Raw genomic sequence first — 23,033 nt, 5'->3', positions numbered from 1 at the left:
GCACAACGTTATCCACCAGGCGGGGAAGGGTGTATTCCCAGAGATCTGCGCAAGAGCAGGCCAGTGGGGAGGACATTAATGGGGTAGACAGCAGTCTTCTAGGACACTTGACATTATCCAACGGTCTGAGGGGACATGTTTTCGAGGGCGAGAAGTCAGCTGCAGTGCAGACCAGCAGATCAGGGCATTGAAGGGGTTTACAACAGGGTAATCGTAGTCATCCAACTCCTGCACTTGTAAATTGCCCGGCAACTTGAAGGGGGCGAGTCATCCACATGGTGAGCGTTGCGATTTGCAACTCTGCCACCATCAGACCCTCAATCTGAGGGCTAGCAGAACTGTTCATCGAGTTAGATTTGCCTGAGCAGGTCGTTGAAGTTAGGCAGCAGCAGGAAGCAAAATGTAGTCTTCCAAGAGAAATAGCTGAATGAGTCTACTGCCAAATTCAAAATCACACATGACATGACTTAGGTATTAAGACAGTAAAGGTCTCTCAGCAGGAAAGCTGGTAAAAGCCCTCCAAGAGAGCAAGATAACAGACAGGTCAATAGGCAAAGTCTGGCTGGGAAATGAGTTGAGCCCGAGGTTGGACTGACATGTGGTGCAGGTCAATGGCTTACAAACACATGAGGGTCTACTGGGGATGAGATTTAGGAATGAATGTGCCGCAGACTGTGACATCATCTACCAAATGATGCAGCAATCACATGGTTTTGTCGTCCACCAGGCCATCCATGGCTGCATGTTTTCCACCCATTGTCTCTGTGAACTTGGGATTTCTCACCAGAGAGAGAATATCCACAATGACCAGGGTGAAACTGACCAGTCATCACAAAATGTCTGTCCAGTCAACAAGTATCTGTCATAATATTCCCAAAACCTATTTAATAGGCTTTGGGAATTACGTTCCCAAACACCACCCAAGCATTCATGGGAAATGAAATTGATCTTTCTCCCATCCCGAAGAAGCAATATTTCTTCAGAACCCGTTCTATTCCTCGGCTCAGATTAGTGGTGACATCGTCAGCAAAGCCACCCACGGCCTCCCAACCAAACACCCTCTTTCTCTATGGCTGAAGTGTTTTCATATAAACTTTTGAAAACCCTAGTTAAACATATCCATCCCATACTTGCAAAAAAACACATACTTTTTCACATTTTCAAGGCAACATCCAAATTTGACCCAAAGCAGAGCCCTAAAAAATTCACTTAACATGAGCTCTTCCGAGAATGATTGGATCAAATGACACCACATCTCATCGGCAATAGCCTGTTCCTCAACTACCCCACTCTCTTACTTCAAAAAACTTTCAATGAAATAACAAGGCCATGAAAGTCTTTTGCTGCTCGAATTTGTCACATTAGTCAGCTCCATACATTTCCAATGCAGCGTTATCATTCCACTTATTCTCCAGGCTCCTCCACCAGTAACTCATATTCCCAATCAAATAGAAAGTCTCTCTCCAACGACTGAAATTCCTCCAAAGCCATTTTCTCGGCTCTGATCCTCAACGTTTAGCAACAAGGCCAATCACAGATCTATTGTTCAACTTCAGACTGCACATGAGGCAGACATGATTGCATGAAACTCTGTCAATAATCTTGTTTTATCGGCGATTCCTTGAGAGCCATTTTCTCACATCTTCATAATCTTACCAGGACACAGAAGATGTGACAGCATGATTTCCCTTTTAAGCCATTTTCTCAGCATTACTTGCATTTGATCCTCAGAAGCCAGGTGAATGATCTTTTTCATCTATCAGCCTGACAACTAAGCACTGCATCATCAAGCCAGTTTCTGCAGCCTGATGCACAATGATAGTGTATTTTAAGAATAGAATATCCAGTCGGCATTCCCTTTAATCGAACAACAGTGAGGTTTCGAAATTCCCAAGTTCTGAGTCTGACTTCAAAGTATTGATAATTTCAGCTTATTTAGACCTTCTGGTCAGTTTATCATTTTAAACCATAACACTAAGACATTCAGATGTTGAATGTTTTCATTCGGCGTTTCATGACCAAAAGAACCAAAGGCAGGCTAACCAGGTAAAATATTATGACTTTTCAAATTCACAACAACTTTAATATCCATCAACTAGGAGAACAATGTCAAGATTTCCTTATCCTATACCGGGGGGGTTTCTTTCATTACAAATCGTTCAACAGCTTCTTGTTCTTCATATTATCAATAAACTCTCAGCACCGATGGAAAAGGGCGGTCTTTTGCAGAGAGGTGTTCTCATAAGCAAGGTCAAATTGAATATAAAGAACCTATTTGGGACCAAAACTGGTGTCCTTATAGAGGGTGTCTTTAATAGAGGGGTGCCCACTACTGGGGGTTCCACTCCACATCAAAGGATTTTGTTTCATCTGGAGGTGCACCTCTCTTACAAGCAAGCATGAACCATGTTGTATAGGACAATTGAAAGCTAAGGATTAAAGTCATCATAATAGCTTGACACCGAGACAATCATCAGTCATAGTAATGAAGGAGCTTGGGTCACATGACACCTCAATCAACTCCTGTTCAAACTGGTTTGTTTGGCCAGTACAAGCAGAGAGTGTGTATGAAGAACATGTTGGGTAGGTAGGTTAATTTTCAGTGTTTTTTCGGAATTTTGTTCTGTTGAGAATGTTGGAACTTCAAAGTTGTTTTTTCAGGCTCTAATAGATTGATCTTGCACAAACTGTTTTTAGGAAGGTGTGCAAAAGGGTTAAAGTTAAGTAAAATGACATCATGCTCTACCCACTTGAAAAGTGTAGAGCACATTTTCCCTCTCTTATCTAGAGTTGACTGTGGTCTAAATTGCAACTGATGTCTTTTTATATACATTTTTATCCTGAAAGTACATTTAAAATGTATGCGATTTTGATCAAAGATTTCACCCATTGTTGTTAAAAGGCCATTGTATCACAGTGAAGTCAGCGTCAAAACACAGGAGTTACTCAGTCTCATTATGTTATGCACACATGTAATACACTGTGCATGCTGAAGAACAGCCTCTCTATGAGAACAATCGGTTATCCTACTCATACTCCTGATGGACTGACGCACAAATATCCATGAATCGTTTCCTTATTTTCTCTTTGATGTGGCTTTAACCCAATAGATGGCATTGCCAATGCTGCAGGTCATCCATGTATGAATCACAATTTCGAAAGAATTTTAACACTCTCATTAATTTTTATTCAAAAATAAGTTTTAAACTTTATCAAACAACCTTAACTAGTGACAATTTTGTGAAAATCTGAATGGTGACAATTGCCACACCATCTCATCACATTGTCTTTGAGGACATAAAATCAGTTCTTAATGATAAATATTGGCAGCACACGCAATGTATCCAGCCTGCAGTGTAACAAAACAGTCAAATATAAAATACTGGGTAGATGCACAAAACAAGTCAACTCTTTCAAGTACTTCACTAGTGAAGATGCACCATTGCTAAGAATGATTGATCGCCATGACAGATGAGATGTACCAATCCCACCGACATCAATCAGACACAGTCCTGTTTGCCATGTGAAGTGAAAGTGGGAGATTTAAATGAGAATGATTTATGATATCAATCAAACATACAAATCTACAAAAACACCTCCCACGCAACCCATCAACCCTATCAAATCACAAAAATCAACCTATGTTTAAAACGGATAATGTAAGTTTTAAATATATTTGGCCCCACTATCCCGACTGTGGTGTAGCACCCGACTGTAACAGTTTGAATAGGGAATATTACTGTTATTGATGTCAGATAGTGGGTTCCTGGCATATGCAAACAAGTTCAATGGGCATAGTCAACCCACGCGGCGACATCAAGGACCGCTGGCTGATCTATTGATATGTTCGCAGGAGGGTGTCAAAGTCGGGGAGACAAAGAGCCACTTGTCTCTTGTAGGGGGTTCATTAGGAAGTGTTTGCATATGTTAAGCCAATAAACACAAGGTGTTAATCCAATTCAGTTTTGGGTTTGGCGGAGAAAACTAATCTTACATAAGTCCCAGAACAATATCATATGTCCTTGAGGCAATATTTATTACTGGGACCCAGTACAGTGCCGTTCTATCCAATATTCCTCGGGCTGTGGGAGAGGCTTCTTGTCTAAACAGTACCATTCTGCCCCCTCTAAGGCATACAGTGGTAACTTACAAAGTTCTGACTAAACACAAGTTGTTAATTCTTTAGTCACGGGTTTGGCGGAGAAAACTAATCTTACATAAGTCCCAGAACAATATCATATGTCTTTATGGCAATATTTATTACTGGGACCCAGTACAGTGCCGTTCTATCCAATATTCCTGGGGCTGTGGGAGAGGCTTCTTGTCTAAACAGTACCATTCTGCCCCCTCTAAGGCATACAGTGGTAACTGAAGAATAAATGGCTAAATGAAAGTAGGTTGAACACAAGGTGTTGATACTTTACAAGTGTATCGGGGAGATAACTGACCTTACAGAAGGGCCAGATGATAACTCAAAGACTGATGAATTCCTAATGAACCATGACACCATGGATCTTTCCGATTGTGTACAATTTAATGATCTCTTGCAGACTTCTCTGCCGTGACTCGATACTCCTTCTAACAGAAACATGTTCATTGGACACATACCCCATGGAATATGACACTTCGAAAACTTGAACAACGCTTATTTTCAGTCCTGCTCTCAACTTGCGCTAGATGACAATTTCTTTTCAGTCTTGGTGACATTTTTGACAAACTAGTGAACCTCGACTAGTACAGCATGATTATAACGGCAACCTTCTTCACCCAATGGTCAGGGTTGAATGATCCGATGAATGGCTTCAGCAAGTCAAAATATCTCTTAAATAGAGTTAATCATTGGTGCAATATGGGTTACATTTAAATGATGTTATAAAATTAAAAGAATATCAACCTATGTTTAAAACGGATAATGTAAGTTTTAAATATATTTGGCCCCACTATCCCGACTGTGGTGTAGCACCCGACTGTAACAGGTTGAATAGGGAATATTACTGTTATGGATGTCAGATAGTGGGTTCCTGGCATATGCAAACAAGTTCAATGGGCATAGTCAACCCACGCGGCGACATCAAGGACCGCTGGCTGATCTATTGATATGTTCGCAGGAGGGTGTCAAAGTCGGGGAGACAAAGAGCCACTTGTCTCTTGTAGGGGGTTCATTAGGAAGTGTTTGCATATGTTAAGCCAATAAACACAAGGTGTTAATCCAATTCAGTTTTGGGTTTGGCGGAGAAAACTAATCTTACATAAGTCCCAGAACAATATCATATGTCCTTGAGGCAATATTTATTACTGGGACCCAGTACAGTGCCGTTCTATCCAATATTCCTGGGGCTGTGGGAGAGGCTTCTTGTCTAAACAGTACCATTCTGCCCCCTCTAAGGCATACAGTGGTAACTTACAAAGTTCTGACTAAACACAAGTTGTTAATTCTTTAGTCACGGGTTTGGCGGAGAAAACTAATCTTACATAAGTCCCAGAACAATATCATATGTCTTTATGGCAATATTTATTACTGGGACCCAGTACAGTGCCGTTCTATCCAATATTCCTGGGGCTGTGGGAGAGGCTTCTTGTCTAAACAGTACCATTCTGCCCCCTCTAAGGCACACAGTGGTAACTAAGTGACTGCGAAATAAAAGCAGGCAGAAGATAAGTATACTATTGAATCAAACACAACTCTTGCCCCAAACTGTTCATAAGAGTCACCTGAAGATTACTAACATGACCCCCTGGATCCTTTCTATAGTACCCCTGATTTGGTTTCATTGCCTGGGCCAAAAGCTATGGTCCAAGCAACAACGAACATTAGAATCTATTGAAGACAGCATCAATGAAATCATGAAACCGCCTCTTTGGTCGTCATATGATGCAGTTGGAAATCATGGCCGCTCCACATGGTCGAGAGGATCTCTGGCCATCACAGTTCACCGAAAACATCCCAACAAGTGTTTTAGATCTAAGTAATTGCAGACTATGCATCAGACTGTTCTCAGACCCAGGGGAGAACCATGATAATGCAACAATATTGAACCACTGAATCCACTAGCATTGAACTTTTCAGAAAAAAATATCACACTTCAAATTTAGCTCCTGAACTGAACACTACAGGCTGAAAGCATTAGATCATTCATTTAGGTTTTTGAAACTTTTCTCCAGCACTATTAGTATTATAACAAGCTACAAAGAGATGTTTCATATCATTTCGAAATCAAATTTGATGTTTTATATCGGTAAAAATCGAACATTTTCAGAATAATGAAATGATGCCCGTCGACAAAAGTCATCCTCGTAACACATGTTTTAACCATAACTGAAAATTCATCTTAACCATTCCACTTCTTTTTTCGGACCACTCCATGATTGGCTATCCAACGACGACACACCGAGTCACACGTTGTTCCCAGTCTCCACCATGAAACATCCTCCATTCAAACGTCACATGAAGCAGCAGCAGCACAGTACCGACGTCTTTCTTCCAGTACGAGGGCAAGATTTCCATTCCATCCGTCCAACACAACTAACCAGATGATGGACTGTAGGTATTAGCTTCCAGACGAATCAACTTCCAAGCCAACCTGCTCTTTTGATTCTAGAAAATAGCAGGCAGCCATCCTCACTTGTAATTACCACTCACAGTTGGATAAGTTGCAGGGAGGTCTCATCTCTTGGCTAAGTAGGTTGCTGGCCCGGCACCTTGGGCATCATCAAAAGGCAATTTTGTTGATTCTGATAGACTTTTTCGTAAACACAAGACAGCCGAGAATAAATTTGCTTAGAAGTCCAGGTCCATTTTTAACAAAAGTTTATAGGCACCACATACACCCCACCTTCCTTCTATCATCAGTCTATCCTTTCTCTATCCACAGCGCATACACAAAGGCCGACAGAATCGTAAGTACATTTGCTAAAGTCATAAAAAGGTCTATAATGCCGAGTGGAGAACCATAACCATGGATAAGGAGCCCCTGACCACCATGACTTACAATCAAGTCCCATGCCTTATTCCGAGCAACGAATCGATATATATTTAGTGTTCATTTTCCTTTTCCATTTTAAAACTGCATGTGATGACAGTGATTCTCATATTATTCTACATTTACCCGGAGAATTCTCTACGACATACTTTTCCACAGCAGATTTCTGAAGATCATTCCTTTATTCAACTAAAACATTTTGAATGCAGCACTTTTCGACTTTTTCACTTGCACAGCTTTTTCTAATGGGAACTTTTCCCTGAACTCTCCACTTGGCTCTGCCTGATGATACCTCCCATCTAACTATCGAGCTTTAAAAACATAACCCCATCAACTCCTGAGCACTTAAACTCTCCAAACGCGGCATATCTTAAAACCTGATTTCAATGCTCTTCAAGGCACTAGTAGATGAGAAAGATGGTGTTGACTTCTTGGGACTTATGGCACCGGAGTAGAGCCCCTCCTGGGCACTGCATTGGGGGCAGGCAGGCGGAACCACTCTTCTTCCAACACAACCTCAGATGGGGAAATCGCGCACTTAACATTACATCCTACAAACAACGCCCTCACATTTACCATTTGAAACTTAACCAGCACATCTTGCCTTTCTTCCAGGACATCTCCATGCTTGGCATCTCGTACGACCCAGACCAGCAGGGCAGCCATCTTGGCCAAACTCATACTCACTTGTAAGCAAATTTAAGCACATAAACCTGAGAAAGAATTAAGATTTATCCCGTACCAAGTAAAGAGAACACGTCGACCAGGAGGGATGATACATCTTTGTGGCATGCCTGAAATCACAAGAAAACAACACATTTACTTTCAGATCAACACAAATTTGAATGAGGAATAGTGATGTTAATTCGAGGAACTTCTAATTTGTCAAGTTTTATCTCCAATTGAACCCTCCTGTAAAGCAAGGTCGCTTCCTGTACATTGAGACTTGTATTTGTGAACTGACCACATCAATGCACTGGTCACTGTAATGCACTAAAGTACATTTAGTGTACTAATAAACATTAACAACATACATTTGCCTTATTGCACATTTGGTGCCTCCTTTCTTTTTGAGACAAGAGACTGCAGGTGAAGTTGCTCCAAGGAAATAGATTTATTGAGGGAGAAGAAAGTTCTTCCCTCAAGGCCAGCTACCAAAGTCAAGGCCCAACTACACATCTTTCTGTGGCAATGGCAGTGTCCAGTGACCTTGGTGGCCACAAGCAGACCCCAGCCTTTTATCAACAACTTCCTCTAAAAGATTGTTGACTTACAGTGACATCTTGTAGAACTGATGCAACTGTTTCCACCTTCATGTCACCAGCCACCACACTGCCACACAGCTCGTAAAACAATCGTTTCAACGTTTTCCCATTTGTACTGTTCCATGTTCCATCCTCTGATCGCAGGTACACTTTACACTGACCAAGTCTAGAAAAGAGAACATTTGAGGAAACATGTAATGGTAGTAATACTAGCTATTCAAAAGAGCTTTCCCAATCTGTGTACTCTGACTTCCCCCTGGCCCTGGGGTTCACCCTTGACTAATGACTATAGATCCATGCACTTGATTGGGAACAACGTTTACATAACGTGGTGTTGATCGTCGTCACGTCACCATGCATTTTTACGTGACGCAAAGTCTTCATAAACGTTGTTCCCAATCAAGTGCAATGACCTACCGGCTATATCATAGTAGAGCCTAGAGTAGACTGGACTAGGCCTAACTGGACATTCTCATACCAACAATTAATGAATTACAATGGGCATGGGATGGCACTGGTAGTGGGAGCCTAGTGCAGGTCGGCCTCCACTAAAATCACCGTCATGCCAAAAAGAAAGCCAGGAGGGGTCGACATCTGGGGACTACTTTACTCATCAAGATCTGGATGGTGGTGAAGACGGTAGGGCCTAGTCGGTAGCGACTAGCGTGCCGACACACTCACACAGTCAGTGACTGATCACGATTTATTGCCCATCTATGCCCATCGATCTATTCCTTGCCCTCCAACCAGTTAAACAAATTCGTTTGGTGCTATAGATCGTGAAATTTCTTGCCATTTGCACTATTTATTGCTTTGGAAACTTACATATCACTTTTACCACCTTTTTCGATGGATTTTATCATTTCGGAATTCAATATCAAATTCGCCATTTTGTTAGTTCAATACCCGGATGAGAGATTTTCGGACGCAATAAACTTCAATTTTTAGCTCTCACGTAGATTTTATCAGCAAATAGTACCTGAAATACGGTCAGTACTTTGTATTAGTACAAACTTAGCAAGAAAGAGCTATTTAAAGTACATAACAAGTCGTAAAAGACGTTTTAATATACATTCGTTTAGAGACTAAATATCAAATATTGCTGCGCCCATGGATGATGGATGCATGGAGTCTGGAACACTTTCGAAAAGTGATAACATGCCCACAGTCACAGTGAAGCCGAATCTATACATCGCTCAAGGACTAGGCCTAAAATAGCTAACATCCTATCCTCAATAACACATTGTCACATCCATCCACTCAGGATCGGATTTTGTCACATGGTGGGGCCAAATGAGGCATTTTCACATTCAGTTCGAGACACTCGCACAGTTCTCTGGACATTTTTCCTCAATTATAAAGACATTGAATCATTGTCTCGACCCTTGTCCCGCTGTCGCTTGGATTATTATGTGACATGCTGGGGCTAAAATGAGACATTTTTACGTTCAGTGTGAGACATATAAGACATTGTCACATCCGTCCTGTCCTTGCTCAGGACATTGTCACCTGGTAGAACTAAAGGAGACATTTGTACATCTAGTTGGAGACAGTCATCCGGTCCTCGATAAGATGTTGTCACATCCATCCCATTCCAAGTCGTCAACATTCAGACCATTTGGAATCTTGGATAATGTTGTGATGGTAGGCCTAACTGAAGCCATATGCATTTGTCTGTTATAACGAGGCAGAATCAGCTAAAAGAGCACATGAAGTAATAAATGGACGACCCCTTCAATGTTCAGATGAAGTTTCAAGCACTGGATTGAAATTCTATACTGCATATGTGGAGAATAGTATGATCTTTATCTATTTCACATTTTGTTCTTTCTGCAAAGCAGTGACTGTATCAACTCTTTACATAGTGCACCATGTTTCTACATGGAGCCCCATTGTCTCAAAGATGTGACAAATGTTATATGGAGGCTCTACACGTTTGTTGTTTATCAGCTGGTCCTCAGGAATGACTTTTGCCAATGAGACAGTAGACCGACCTGGTCCTTCCCTCCAATGGATGTTCCGTTTCGCTACATGGTGCACCTTAAATTGTCCCCAATAATGTGCCATTGCTCTGATCTGCAGGGTGTGTCGGGTTCAACAAGGTGCACCATGTCTCTACTGGATCTGCCCTCCCCCTTCATAGCGCGCCATGTTGCTAGTCTTTGCTTGATGTGCCATGCCTCTTCACTAGGCGTATTCCGTCTAATCTCTCCCAACGTAGTGCACCACGTTTGTACAGGGTGGACCATGTCTATTGAATGTATCATTTCATACAGGACAAGGCATGTTTCTATTGATGTACTATTGCACGGCATACTTGGTTTGTCTGTGACATGGAGGAGTCGTGGTCAACAGTGATTCTGTCCTCAACGCGTCCTCGTGGTAGATGCTGATACTGATAATGTAGGTACCATGGCCACACGAAAGGATTGGATGATAGAACATGGAATTCTACCTTCAATTAGTCAGGCAACAACACAAACACAAGGTGCACTTTTTTTATAAAATAATCTTTTCGCAGTTGAACAACATTTCTATATCGTAACAAACAATATTCGTGTCCGGAAACTCGCAACCTGATTAAAACCCTCATTGCTGCGCAATACATCGTCGCAAAATACCAAATTACTGAGTTGTGATATGTTAGATCTGTCCAAAAGATCGGGTTTCTTTCTACCGGACGTCCCAAGTTTCTACCTCAGTATGACTGTTTGGGAGCAATAAACCCAAGACAGATGTTAAGAGACCAGGACAACTTGTAAACATGCACAATACCCACAAACCATAACAGTAATTAAATGATATTGCCAAATGCACTGCACCATCATGCGGACTGGATTGCACCAGCATCTTGATGTGGCTGTTGCCGCATGATGGCGCTGTGATCAAAGACACTGGGGGAAAAGTGTGTCTTGAATCTGGCAGATGAGGAGCAACCACTCTGATCGACACTGGGCTTGTAGTCCCCCTCAATCACCTATTAATCACATACACATACACTTGCAGTACTTTTTACTTCTTCATTCATATTTATATGGTCGGTTGGACGACAGTGTTAAACTGATGATATCTACCCCAACTTCAATCAATGGTTAAGCAATGTTTACACCAACTTTGAAACCACTGTGTAAAGAGCACAATTCTCATCACAACACAGGCTTCTACTCAACCTTTTAAAATTAACCCTGAATATGTTGAACAGCTCATTCTTTTATCAATAGAGATGACATTTAACATGATCATTGATCATACACAGCAGGCTCATCTATTCTGGAAGACACGCAGCCCAACACTACAATAATACAGACTTTAAGTCCCAGTCAAACAGTCTCAAAAAGAGATATATTACCATATGACTGAACCATCTGGTTTGATTTTATATTTCTATCCCTACATTTGTAGTTTTTTATAAGTCTTCAATCCTCTAGCAAACTGCTATGCAGACAGAACAAATAGTGACCACAAATGTGAATATCTAAAATCATTGTAAACCAAACATTCAACAAACCGTACAATCACACTGCTATACTTCTACAAAGACAGGCAGTACTGAGATCATAACTTTCATCAGAGTTGATGACGTTTTGCAACTGTCCCAGTCATTGAAAACTGCATGCAACATATGGTCCGAATTCCTAGGACTTTCAAATGACTCTGACAGTTGCAAATAGACAACAACTCGATTATAGATTATGCTACGACAACAACTGTATGCGATTCCATGTGAAACACTTGTGAATTAAACAACAGTTTTCACCATAAAGGTAGTGCGAATGCTACAAACTAGGTGGCCTCGATAACGTCCACCATGATAATGCATGTTCTATCACATAAAAAATCGTCAACAATTTAGCTGCCAGAGCCAAGCTTTCGCACTCTCCATTTTGTTTGCACACCAAATTTTCCTATCATTCCCACGTAGCGTTATATTCCCTAACTGAAGCAGATCTGCTTGGTTTTGAAGAACAACAGACAAATTGCTGATAATGTCACAAACTATCCCTAATTATAAAGGTTCATCATAGCAATATAAATTTGTACAAAACACCCTCAGAAAATTTTATCAAAAATGTTGCAGGATGCAAAAAGTGAGCTTAAAATTCCCTCCAACATAAATTTGGATGGAATAATTACAAGAATTTGCCAGATTAGGTTAAGGTTTAACACAGTCAAGGTGCATAAAGATGTCAGAGAGCAGATCCTAAAATGTCCTTATAAGATATTGACAAAATATTGGTCAGATGTTTTTTTTAAGGATAAAATTTTGATACAGGCTGCACAAAAAATAACTCCAAACAATTTGACAGTGATTATGCTTCAATCGTGAGTCAGCGCTGATGACAGTGCCATGTGACCACAACTTGCAATTTTGGTCAAATCAAATGAGATATCATTATTTGGACACCCTGTAAGTTGTAAGTACAAAAACCAGTGAGCAATTTTCACCTTTGATGCAAACCTAAACCTTAATGTGGTGAATGATAAAAACATGGTGATTCACAGCCATGAGACATGTATAATTCATGAACACATAATACATGGTGACATTACATCAGGGAGCAATCCTTAACAGAGTCAGATCTATAATTCAACTACCCTTATACATTGTACAACATTTAAACAAGCACACATCACAGTGGAGATATAAAAGCCGAGTGCCCTGTGTAAAAGCTGCAAACAGAAATACAACACGTTGTATTGCTTCAACTAGGCCTACATGTTGACCTAGAGCCATAGAGACAAACATTTGTACAAATTCTCCATCAACATAATTTTGACCTTGACATTCACTACACTTGATCAACATACTCAATAATCTACAGGGTTTCTGTCATGATTCTAAATCACCCCTCCTCAGATGTTTCGCACCCAAACCCTCTTTAAAATTTGTTCCTAAATGCCCTTGTGCTACATCTCAGATCACAAAAACATCTACATGTGGTCACATAGTAAACACACTGTTGGGCCAGCTCAGATTTCATATCCCATCTATCTGAAGTAAACCCAGAATTCTAAACCATACATGAGACTCTAATACTCGATTTGCACTAAATTTGAACGCTTTGTTCTTGAATACAAAATCTGGTGACAAAAATAAACAATATGACACATACGAGACAAGAGCACTTCCATGCAACAGAGAACTAGAATGGAAGTTTATGAAGCCGATTTAGAGCACGAGTGTGTTATGCCCCAAGGGTCTGCAGTTACACTCAAACTGTTAAACTGTGTACTGGTAACTAACTAGCGCTAGGTGGGAGTCAGTGTCAACACTGCTAAACGCCTTCATGAAAGAATGCCCAGTCGGTCAAAGTGATTGGCTTTGCTGGGCCAGGCACCATCTCTGAGCTGTCACGTTGAGGCTACTGGTACCTGCTCTATATATATCGCAGCACTGCCTATGTGTCCTCAGGCAGAATATCGGGGATGAGGTACTTGCACAAATCTTGCTCATCAGCAACAAATTTCACCTTTTCTGCTGTAGCTTCACTTAACCTAAGATAAGAAAGAAGATTATTCCATTTAGACGAAGAAACTCAGTGGTTTATTAACTATCTCTCTCCTTACATTCATCTCCTTGATGTGGGTTCACCATGATCGAATGATGATGATGAGACCATGCATTTGGAGGAAAATATAAACTTTCTAAACATTTCATAAATGACAGGGTAACTGGTCCTTTCTTGGGTATTTTATTTACTTACATTTGTTTGATGATAGTCCAGCAGCCACTGAATAGTGTCGGAGCATTGATGATGAGACAGACACCGAGACGTTCTGGGTAGTATTTACTGAGTAGCCATATGAGGTTCTTCACAAACTGATAATCCATACAGCTTAGTTTAAAGTCCTTTAGATCAAATACAATGCATAAATTGTCTATGATTTCGTCGTGACAACGTTTGCAAGCTCTCTCCTGCAAGAAGATACAAACATGTTTTCAAATCCAAACCTACCAGGCCTTGAGTTGGCATATTGAATTGGCATGATGGTTTCAGAATAGACGCATATTTTGGGTAAAATAAGAAAAGTTCCATGTGGAGATGATAATATGAATAAATGACTGTAATTCTGGCTCTATGATGCTTTAAAACCATTGAACACACAGCTGCAAATTGGTTATCGCACATTCGCAACAATGAAAGTGACAACAGTTTAGAATGTTAGATTTGGGAAAAGTGAAAAGTAAGTAGCAGGAAATAGTGTGACTACAGCCCTTCCCACACCTTCGCTTTCACACGCTATTATCAACAGGAAGGTGCTAACTCATTCCATGGGAACAGGAAAGATGATGTCCAGTGAAGCAAGTTTTTTGGTACCATCTTGATTCCATGAATACGCATGAAATGGGCAGCCACGCCACTCTACACTTTACACCGAGTGTTTCACAGTCCACTTACCAATGTGTAAACTATAAACCTGGTGAATTCGTCAATGTCCCTTTCGTTAACATCATGCTTCCTCGCCGCTATATAGATCACAGGTCTGAAAGGAGAAAGTTACAAAGGCTATAGCCAGAGAGCACGTTATTCCTGTAGGCTACATGTATCAAACCAGAGAAACCAATCTATATGGGCTCTGCATGGACCCTTTGGAACCCTGTCTTGAAATCTGGAGTCCTGCTCCATGTTAGCTTTGCTCCTTCATTATTGATTGAGCTAAACCACTTTGCAAAGCAATGAGACACATTGCAACAGGCAAAAGTTCACATCTGTAGAAATGCTGTCATTCAGACTGACAGCATCGGTACCCACCTGCCAATGATATCTCTGTGCATTAACAGTAGTGCCTTCTGTGCTATAAGTTCCTTTTGAATACACTCCTCAGTTGGTGAGATGCATTCCACACCATAGTCCCGCCTCCATTTATTACATTTGAGCATTGCCTGAAATGAGGCGTCGGCCGTTTTGAAAGCCCTTAGAAATCGTTGGGTGGAGAAATCATCATGATGCTGAAGAGAAAGAGAATCAATGAAAATGATGCATACAATCACCCTCATCAGAGCATCAAAGCCCATGTCAGGGCTTTGACCTCCTTATCTTGTTTTACTTTCTTGGTCGTTTTGGGATCATTGTAAACTGTTGCTTATAATAGGCCTAAAATCAATACTTGATGAAGAAATGAACTGATCATAATCCATCATTTGTATGATAATGGTGGAGACAGATGGTGTCAGCGATCAATCTACAAGCCATCTGCCATGGCCATGTTACAACTCTTGACTGTCAACATGCCATAAGCACGACCATAGGCTGCATACACATGGCTACCTATAGCTGAGTTTATAACTGCACATCATGTCAATCATGTATCGAATCAGTCTCGCGTAAGCAACTCTTAGTAATGAAGTCAAGAAAGAAAGGCAAGTTGTTCATCCCTGATCCAAACTGACCAAAATGATGTCACTGTGACAGTGATCATAATAGTTTTAACCAGGCTATCAACAATGCAATGGACGACCAGCAACGTAGTACCTGTGAAGGATCTGCTTCAGCGATCATCTGAAAATCAAGCAATACAACATGTCACTTGAGATTGCCTTGAAAAAACCTTAGTTTACATTTTACTAATGACTGGTATTTGCCTTGTTTTGACCAAAGACAGAGGTGTTGTTGAGACCACTATTGCCTCTTGGTTTGGAATGAAATGTTTTGAGATGTTTTGGGAATAGATTGATGGTGTTGTCTACATTCACTGTATCATATTGCAAAGTCAGGTTTTAGTATCATAATATGATTTCATGAGGACACCCTGTATACCTACAGCCATTCTTCCCTTGAGGTCTTCAAAGTCTTGTTGTGGGACAGGCCGGTTCTGTTGGTCCGCCATCGTTTAGTCTCTACTTGACTTTTCACAAACAAACTGGACGAGAAATATATGTTCAACTTTAGTCATAGTGTGGAAGCTACATGGACTGAAGAGCTACATACAAGGCTCAAAATAACTTTTTTCACAGCAAAGTTGCTATACAAGGTCTTGACTTGTATAGCAGTTTTGAAGCTATGTATAGCAACTTTTTCCGACATCGGACCAACGTGCGTTGATATTTCAATAAATGAATAAAAAAGACTTACTTTCATTGTTATTTGCCTTTATTTATCAGAAACTGGTGAAAATGATAAATGAATCACAAGAAAAATAGAGAGAAAGCTGTTTTTCTTCAATTTATTCATTTGAAACTAACATCAAGTAACAGTACACCAATGAGTTTATTTTAGTCTTGAATAAAAGCTTGCGAGATATTGCCACTGGAAAACAAAATTTAGCAACTCTACTACGCTTTGACGGGAACGTGTGCGTCAGAAACTAACGCCAAAATCTTCCTTTTACATATTGTGACATCCTCTTTTATACACAAACGGAGCTAGACCAAGAGAAATCAATATAAAAGCAGATGTCACCAAGACCAGTCAAAACCACGTGCGTTTTGTAGGCTGTTTTACGCTAATCTGACTTGTGAATATTGTGCGTTTTCCAATCATCCTTTACTAAACGCTGTCTTGTCTCCTCGTATGCCTTCTTGGCATCTTTTGGAAGGGCCTGGGGTGTTTCTGCCGATCGCTTGCGTGCTGTGGCAAGTGGTAATGCGGGAGTGCGGTTTCCAAAATGGTCCAGTTGCCTCGACATTTTGGAGCAGACGACAGATGCGCACTGAGTAACTGCGCATTTTGACAATCGTTTCAGTGGGAGTAAATTAGAACAACCACCCATATGATGCCTTGCGCCACACCTGCGGACATTCTATTTGCCTCCCACTGTCAAAGAACCTTGTTCCCGCTGCTGATACGCAATGCAGTAGACCACTCATTCGCCGTACTTCAAAAGCGCTGGGGACTAGGATAACTTGGATCCAAACAATGTATTTCATTATATCATGTACATGCATGCATGCTATGGCGGCGCGGCGAGTACACTGGTATTTTAAAACATATTTGTATCGCCAGAAAACGCATACTTTTTTCATTTTAAGTGCCAAGACCGTATTTCTACCCCTGTAGCTTGAAAATTATGGGGTGTAGCTAAAAATAGATGTATCGCGATTTTGTTTTTGCCCAAGATCGTTTATATCGCAATTCCTAAAATTTCTGTCGCAAATTGCGATGCGATACCGCTTATTTTGAGCACTGACATATTCATGATATGAATGCCAAGCCTGCAACATCCATGGTGTAAAATCCCTAAAACTTCCTTGTTGCAAAAACGGTTTACAGCACAAGAATTGTGTTCACTGAAAAATCTGAAAATACATGTCTTAGGCTGACTTAGTGGCTGTTGAAACATAACTGTTCACAAGCTTTTTCCGTGGTTTTTCACCCTGAATGAAAGTTACATTTACCAGTGACAGGATTGAACTCGTGCAACAACCATGTAATGAAAGCTAGATCATAGATGACCCAAATTTGAATTGCCAATCAAAATTAATCTCGAAAGGGCAGCAATCATGATAACAGTTACTACTAGATGTAGATGTGTATGTATGAATGACTATCTTCTCACTTCTGTATCATGTACATGTAACAACAGCCCTGATCCATTACACATTATACAAATGTACCCACATCTACCACATTAAGCATTGAGCATGCCTACATACATAAATATCCTCTGATTATCATAAAAATGACATGCGCAGCTTACTCCATTTATTAGCAGAAGCCCCCAGTACACCAGACCAGGCACAACTCAGCATATTGGCACATACATGACATAGGCTTATTCAGATGCATAGAATCGAAATCTATGGATGACATCATAGTGAACATAGTGAAAGGAGGGGGGTGACTTGCAAATGAGCTACCATGTTCTGAAAACAACCAGCAATTCAGGCTCATGATATTCAACACGCTGGAGATAACGAATAAATAGACCTGTTAAAAGCAATTTGCAGGAAAACCTCAGTGCTACAAGTACAAACAATACATGTTGAATGTATGCAATTGCAAGTTCAAAGTGGAGTGACTTGACTCGACATATCTCCACTACTGCACTGGGATTAGTTTTCCCTGACTGTCTGTCCAAATCTCTATGATGATCTGCTGACCTGGACCAAGCTTGTGCCACTTAACAATACCAAGAGCTAGGCCTAGTCTTGGTAGTACTAATGAAGAAATCAGTAAAGTGCATAGTGATCTCAGCATTCTGCATCTACATCTTCATGCAAAATCCACATCATTATAGATTGAGAAAGAAACCAAAGAAGAAACTCATCAAACATCTAACATGTCAGAGTCTGCTGATGTAGTGATGATCATGTCAAACCGAGTGAAACTGAAGGCCCAAATAGGCCTACAAATTGAAACCTTTTTATTTTCATGTTTTTTGTTTTAACGACGTACTTACCGAAAGTTTACGACGTGCCCTTATCGTTTGAGGTAATAATCGAGAAATCGGAAAGTGATGTTAAGTGATCTTAATGAAAATATTGCTCGATTTGAAAGAGAACTTGCAAACAAGCACCAGCAAACTTGTTGTCATCCGAAACATCAACCTCAGCTCCTGGATTTCGAGGTGTACACCACACGTGCATCAAAAGCACACAGAAAGACAACTTTCGAATCTGAGCCAAGGTAGCGTTACGGGCGCAAAGGAATGTTCCAAAAAAAAACAGGAATTCTTTTCAACCCGCGATTTATTTTTTTTAATTTTCACACCAGGCGTCGCCATTTTGTTTCCCATATTTGGCACACGCGTCATTATATACCTATACGAATGAGGTTATGCCAAATATGGGACATCTTTGGTTCAAGTCCTCTTTGTGATGCCGACATCACTTTATATTCATAGCTTTTTCGGCCCCATTGATATAACCGTTAACTTAGAAGGAAAACGGCAAAGCAGTTAGGCCTACTTCGAAAATGCGCACACCTTGACCCCGAATATGGCCGGACAGTCATGAACACTGAACATTGTAGATTACTGACATTGTCATATGGTGATATTTTGATAATAAAATGTGTAATATATGATGATTTTTTTGATTTTTTAACTCATCGTCCCGCGATCCCGGGGACGATGTGACCTGGACACGTTGTGGTAAGGGCTGCACGCTGATTGGTTCATTTGACTTCGTTTGACCGGTTGTTCTAAAATGCGGGTCGGGAATCAGCCGGAGCAGCATGTAGAGGAAATCAGCGCCTCTAGTGTCAAGATTGTTAAAAATGGCTGCGGCCGCAAAAGTGGGAAAAAAGTAGACTTTTTATATCCCAAAAATGAAAAAGGCTCACGTCTGTCTGCATCAAAATTGTGGAAAAGCATTTTCCAGGATATATAGATTAGAGATACATGAAAGAACCCACACTGGAGAGGTATTTATTGCAGAAAATGTGCTGAAATTTAGGGTTTTCTCTTGCACGTTTTGCCACACCGTTTACCGGTGTGGCGGGGATAGTAGTCCTAGGGCTGATAGTCCGTGTAACAATAGCCTGCATTGCTAAATGTTTTGGTTAGGGTTAGCGGTACAATAGATCATGCTGCTTAATTGGTCAAATACACCGGACTATGACTCCAGGGGGACTATATCCGCTGTCACAGCGGTAGGCCTAGTGGCGGTAGGCCTGGAGGCTTGACAACTTCAAGTTAATTGGTCGAATAAGCTTGTATAATTATTTTCATTTTTATGCGATGGTAAACAGACGTTGCCTTTGAAAAGGGTCTTTTGTCTTTGAAATTGGCCGAAATTAATTTTCGCAGGTTGTCTATAAAAGGAAAATCCCAGAATTTCTACTAGACCGTAAAATCAACACTGACATTGACAACAGTCAGAGTGTGTACCCTCTCTTCTTTAGCGGCCATTTAGGTGTGACTTGGAGAGATGTGAGAAGGCTTATGCAAGACATTCTCATTTGGTACGCCATGTAGAACGTGCTCATCAAACAATCACGAAAGAAGTGTTTGTGTAAGTATATCAATTCTATCTCGGCCCAGGCCCAGGGCCTCATACTCGTACTCTTATACTGGCCATAGCTTCTCTCCGCTCGGCTGCTTGTCGTGGCAGTAAGGATCATTCAAGGCTAAGAAACAATGTGGATTCTAAATTATCTAACTCTTGTTTTGAATAGGCCAAGTCTTGATGCGCATTGAGCAACTTAATAGAATTTTTGTTTTAAAACGTACCTGCCCGGTAATGCCATGATTCTGTTCTAGCTCCTACTGTTCTGATGGCCTATGTAGAGCCTGTTTTATACAAAAATAGAATTGCTGGTTTTCAGATGTCCCCATGCTGAGTGCAAAGATATATTCGTGTCTGAGACGAACCTGAGAAGACATCTCCTAAGAAGACATGAAAAGCAACACTATAAGGTGAGAGAGGTGAACATGTAGAAGCTGACAAGGAGAGCAGCAGTTGTCTGTACTCAAGACACAAGTCATAATGAGATGTCATCTCTTTCACCAAAGGAACTAGAAGACACAGTGTCTCTGATGTACAAATATAGAAAGATACCAAATAACCAAGGAACTGAGTCAAAATGACACCATTATGTGATGAAGCTCTCTTTGTCATGTACTTTAGCTGCTATTGATCGTTTGTTTCAGTGTCCTCATGATGGTTGCGACAAGATCTTCAAGAAACATCAGCATCTAAAATCTCACGAATATGTCCACACCAATATCAGACCTTTCGCGTAAGTTATCATGTTATGTATGATACTATTTTAGTGCCTGGTTGTGGCAGTGGACATAGTCAAATGGTGCGTATGTTGAACCCCAACTTCCCACTCCATCACTGAAACAGCCTGTCTACTTTCTGTATGTTGTTGCTAGTCTATAGAGTCGGTCATGAAGCATGATGGAGGCCATATTGGTCCAATGAAGCAACTCCAATTTGTTCGACTATTCATATTTTCATTGACTTTCAGATGCCACCATGAAGGTTGTGAGGCTGCCTTTCTGGCCAATAATAAACTCAAGCACCACTTGAAAGTCCACGAAGGCTATACTTGTAAAAAGGATGGCTGTTCTAAACACTTTGAAAAATGGACACAGCTGCGAAAACACGTGGCTGCTGATCACAAGTCAGGTAAATGAAGGTGGTCTCGATAACAGCATCGTCATACAACATGTCAGAGGTAGACATTTTTCCGTAAATTGAAACTGATTTCTCATGTTGTTGTCACCTTGAGTCGGTTGAGATTTTAGACACTGGGACAGGACTATGACAGGGTGTTTATTTTTCAAGATTGAAATGGATTCTATTGCTGGCTTGATCGTTTGTTAATGCCTGGTTGTCTGTTACATTTTCAGAACATGTCTGCCCTACCTGCCACAAGTCATTCCCACATCGCCGTATTCTAGTCCGCCACATGGTTATACACGAGGAGACACGCACCGTCTTTGTTTGCCCTAAAGAAGATTGTACGAGAGTCTATTATGAGAAGCGAAACTTGACAGCTCACTTGAAGTCTTACCATGATGGCAAAAGGTTCTCTTGCTCTTACGAGGGTTGTGGTAGAAGTTATGTGTCAAAGGTAAGAAGAGTCCCGTTTGGGTCTGATAGTCATTCAGAAGAGTTAAACAAGTTTCCTGCCTTGAAGCATAACTGGCTCAAGAAAGTTCTAGACATTTTCAAGAATTCTAGTTTTGCTAAATTCTCTCTGTCTTTGCAGCAGAACATGTTGGATCATGCCAATGTACACAACCCATTGTCAGCTCTTGCCAAGGTTAGTGTTTGACAAGGATACATGTATGACACTTGTTCCTTTCCTTGAATGTTGACGCTTGGTGAATAGTCCAGTATGTCGGATGGATCCCAATGTCGGGCTCTGAGGCGATATGTCAAGTTGATTGTGGTCTCCCTTTTGTCTAGGAGTCTGGTGAACCTCACTACCTCTTTTTTCTGCTACATGTATCTGGTGTTGTGAAGTATGAAGAGTTGCAAGAATAGATTAGATTATAGATTAATCCTAACTTGAAAGTAGTTCAGTAGAAAATGTATGCAATGATTTGTTGTAAATTTTGTCATTTTTGCTTGCAGAAGAGGCCAAGAAAAAGAAAGGGCTTGCTTAAGATCAGTGCTGCTTCAGTACTGTCCGGTTATGACGCCAGGAAACATTCAATGATTGAGCCAGATAAGGAAGATGTGATAGTCATTCCTCAGGAGGCTGACGACCATCACATGGACAGTGATAAGCAAGATGTGACAGTCATACCTCAGGAGGCCGACGACCATCACATGGACAGTGATAAGCAAGATGTGACAGTCATACCTCAGGAGGCTGACGACCATCACATGGACGGTGATAAGCAAGATGTGACAGTCATACCTCAGGAGGGTGATGACCATCACATGGACGGTGAAACCTTAAAAACTAACATCGTTAATATTAACACTATTTCAGGGTTTGGTGGTGAATCAATGGAGGTTACCGCCAGTGCAAAGGGTTCTGATTTGAAAGTAGACTTAAACACGGAGGATATCTCTGGTTTCAGTGACAGTGGACACTTCAGCCCTTCTGATGGTAGTCCTGTTGATTCTTGTAAAACGGAAAGTTTGCGAGCCAATTTGGATGATGGCGTCAGGAAGTCAATGTGGGCTAATCTGGTAGGTTATGTGGAAACATGACATTGGTTAGGTTAATGAAGAACTGAGAATCGTGGGTTAGTTGTGATTTACAGAATTCAGTGCTATGTTCAGTTTGAACTATCCATCCAGGTTTCGTTTCGTTCATGCATGTAATTTCATGTTCAGACTCATCAAAGTGATTTTGTAATAATTTTCTTCTTGACTGAACTAATGTAACAGTGAGCGCGTCACTTCATATCACATGTTTAGTTTATGTTTGAATTTGAA

General features: G+C 40.8%; 3 protein-coding genes and 1 long non-coding RNA gene across 7 annotated transcripts in view; 2 read left to right on the top strand and 2 right to left on the bottom strand.

The window, feature by feature from the left end:
* Positions 1 to 9,140, bottom strand: part of LOC135493895 (THO complex subunit 2-like) — an 86,368-nt gene extending 77,228 nt beyond the window's left edge. For all 3 annotated transcript variants that reach the window (XM_064781538.1, XM_064781541.1, XM_064781540.1), the window contains exons 1-3: positions 9,071 to 9,140; positions 8,255 to 8,411; positions 7,723 to 7,774 (exon numbers count right to left, since the gene is read on the bottom strand). In XM_064781538.1, the coding sequence (XP_064637608.1) occupies positions 7,723 to 7,774; positions 8,255 to 8,411; positions 9,071 to 9,135 (274 nt within the window). In that variant the 5' untranslated portion in view covers positions 9,136 to 9,140. The remainder of the gene's footprint in view (positions 1 to 7,722; positions 7,775 to 8,254; positions 8,412 to 9,070) is intronic.
* On the top strand, positions 6,319 to 8,002 carry LOC135493897 (uncharacterized). The gene is made up of 3 exons (XR_010448314.1): positions 6,319 to 6,541; positions 6,873 to 6,897; positions 7,596 to 8,002. It is a non-coding gene; the product is annotated as an uncharacterized LOC135493897 (long non-coding RNA).
* A 1,624-nt stretch (positions 9,141 to 10,764) lies between the features above and the next one.
* LOC135493518 (uncharacterized) lies at positions 10,765 to 19,116 on the bottom strand. Its single transcript, XM_064780895.1, has 7 exons — positions 18,587 to 19,116; positions 16,010 to 16,108; positions 15,721 to 15,747; positions 15,001 to 15,197; positions 14,647 to 14,731; positions 13,951 to 14,162; positions 10,765 to 13,741 (listed from the first exon to the last, which is right to left on the bottom strand). Exons 2-7 carry the CDS (start codon positions 16,073 to 16,075, stop codon positions 13,645 to 13,647), a joined length of 684 nt encoding a protein of 227 aa, XP_064636965.1. The 5' UTR covers positions 16,076 to 16,108; positions 18,587 to 19,116; the 3' UTR covers positions 10,765 to 13,644.
* A 280-nt stretch (positions 19,117 to 19,396) lies between these two features.
* Positions 19,397 to 23,033, top strand: LOC135493575 (transcription factor IIIA-like). Of its 2 annotated transcripts, none has more exons than XM_064780996.1 (8): positions 19,397 to 19,551; positions 20,032 to 20,141; positions 20,455 to 20,545; positions 20,780 to 20,868; positions 21,103 to 21,263; positions 21,488 to 21,711; positions 21,853 to 21,903; positions 22,218 to 23,033. In XM_064780996.1, exons 1-8 carry the CDS (start codon positions 19,456 to 19,458, stop codon positions 22,803 to 22,805), a joined length of 1,410 nt encoding a protein of 469 aa, XP_064637066.1. In that variant the 5' UTR covers positions 19,397 to 19,455; the 3' UTR covers positions 22,806 to 23,033. The 2 variants fall into 2 exon arrangements, with proteins under 2 accessions (XP_064637066.1, XP_064637065.1); XM_064780995.1 differs by having other exon boundaries at positions 21,850 to 21,903.

This window comes from Lineus longissimus, chromosome 9 (genome assembly GCF_910592395.1).
Source record: "Lineus longissimus chromosome 9, tnLinLong1.2, whole genome shotgun sequence".
In the NCBI taxonomy this organism is placed as follows: Eukaryota; Metazoa; Nemertea; class Pilidiophora; order Heteronemertea; family Lineidae; genus Lineus; species Lineus longissimus.
This window is presented reverse-complemented; position numbering and strand designations above follow the sequence as displayed.

Bases quoted from the DNA above. Each gene is read 5' to 3' on its own strand.
- LOC135493575 (XM_064780995.1), top strand. From the start codon at position 19,456: ATGAAAAAGGCTCACGTCTGTCTGCATCAAAATTGTGGAAAAGCATTT. The intron at 20,869-21,102 runs GTAAGTTATCAT...ATTGACTTTCAG, and splicing joins ACCAATATCAGACCTTTCGC to ATGCCACCATGAAGGTTGTG. The intron at 21,712-21,849 runs GTAAGAAGAGTC...CTGTCTTTGCAG, and splicing joins GTAGAAGTTATGTGTCAAAG to CAGAACATGTTGGATCATGC.
- LOC135493518 (XM_064780895.1), bottom strand. From the start codon at position 16,075: ATGGCGGACCAACAGAACCGGCCTGTCCCACAACAAGACTTTGAAGAC. The intron at 15,198-15,720 runs GTACTACGTTGC...CTTTCTCTTCAG, and splicing joins CTGAAGCAGATCCTTCACAG to CATCATGATGATTTCTCCAC. The intron at 14,163-14,646 runs GTAAGTGGACTG...ATCTTCTTGCAG, and splicing joins GGTTTATAGTTTACACATTG to GAGAGAGCTTGCAAACGTTG.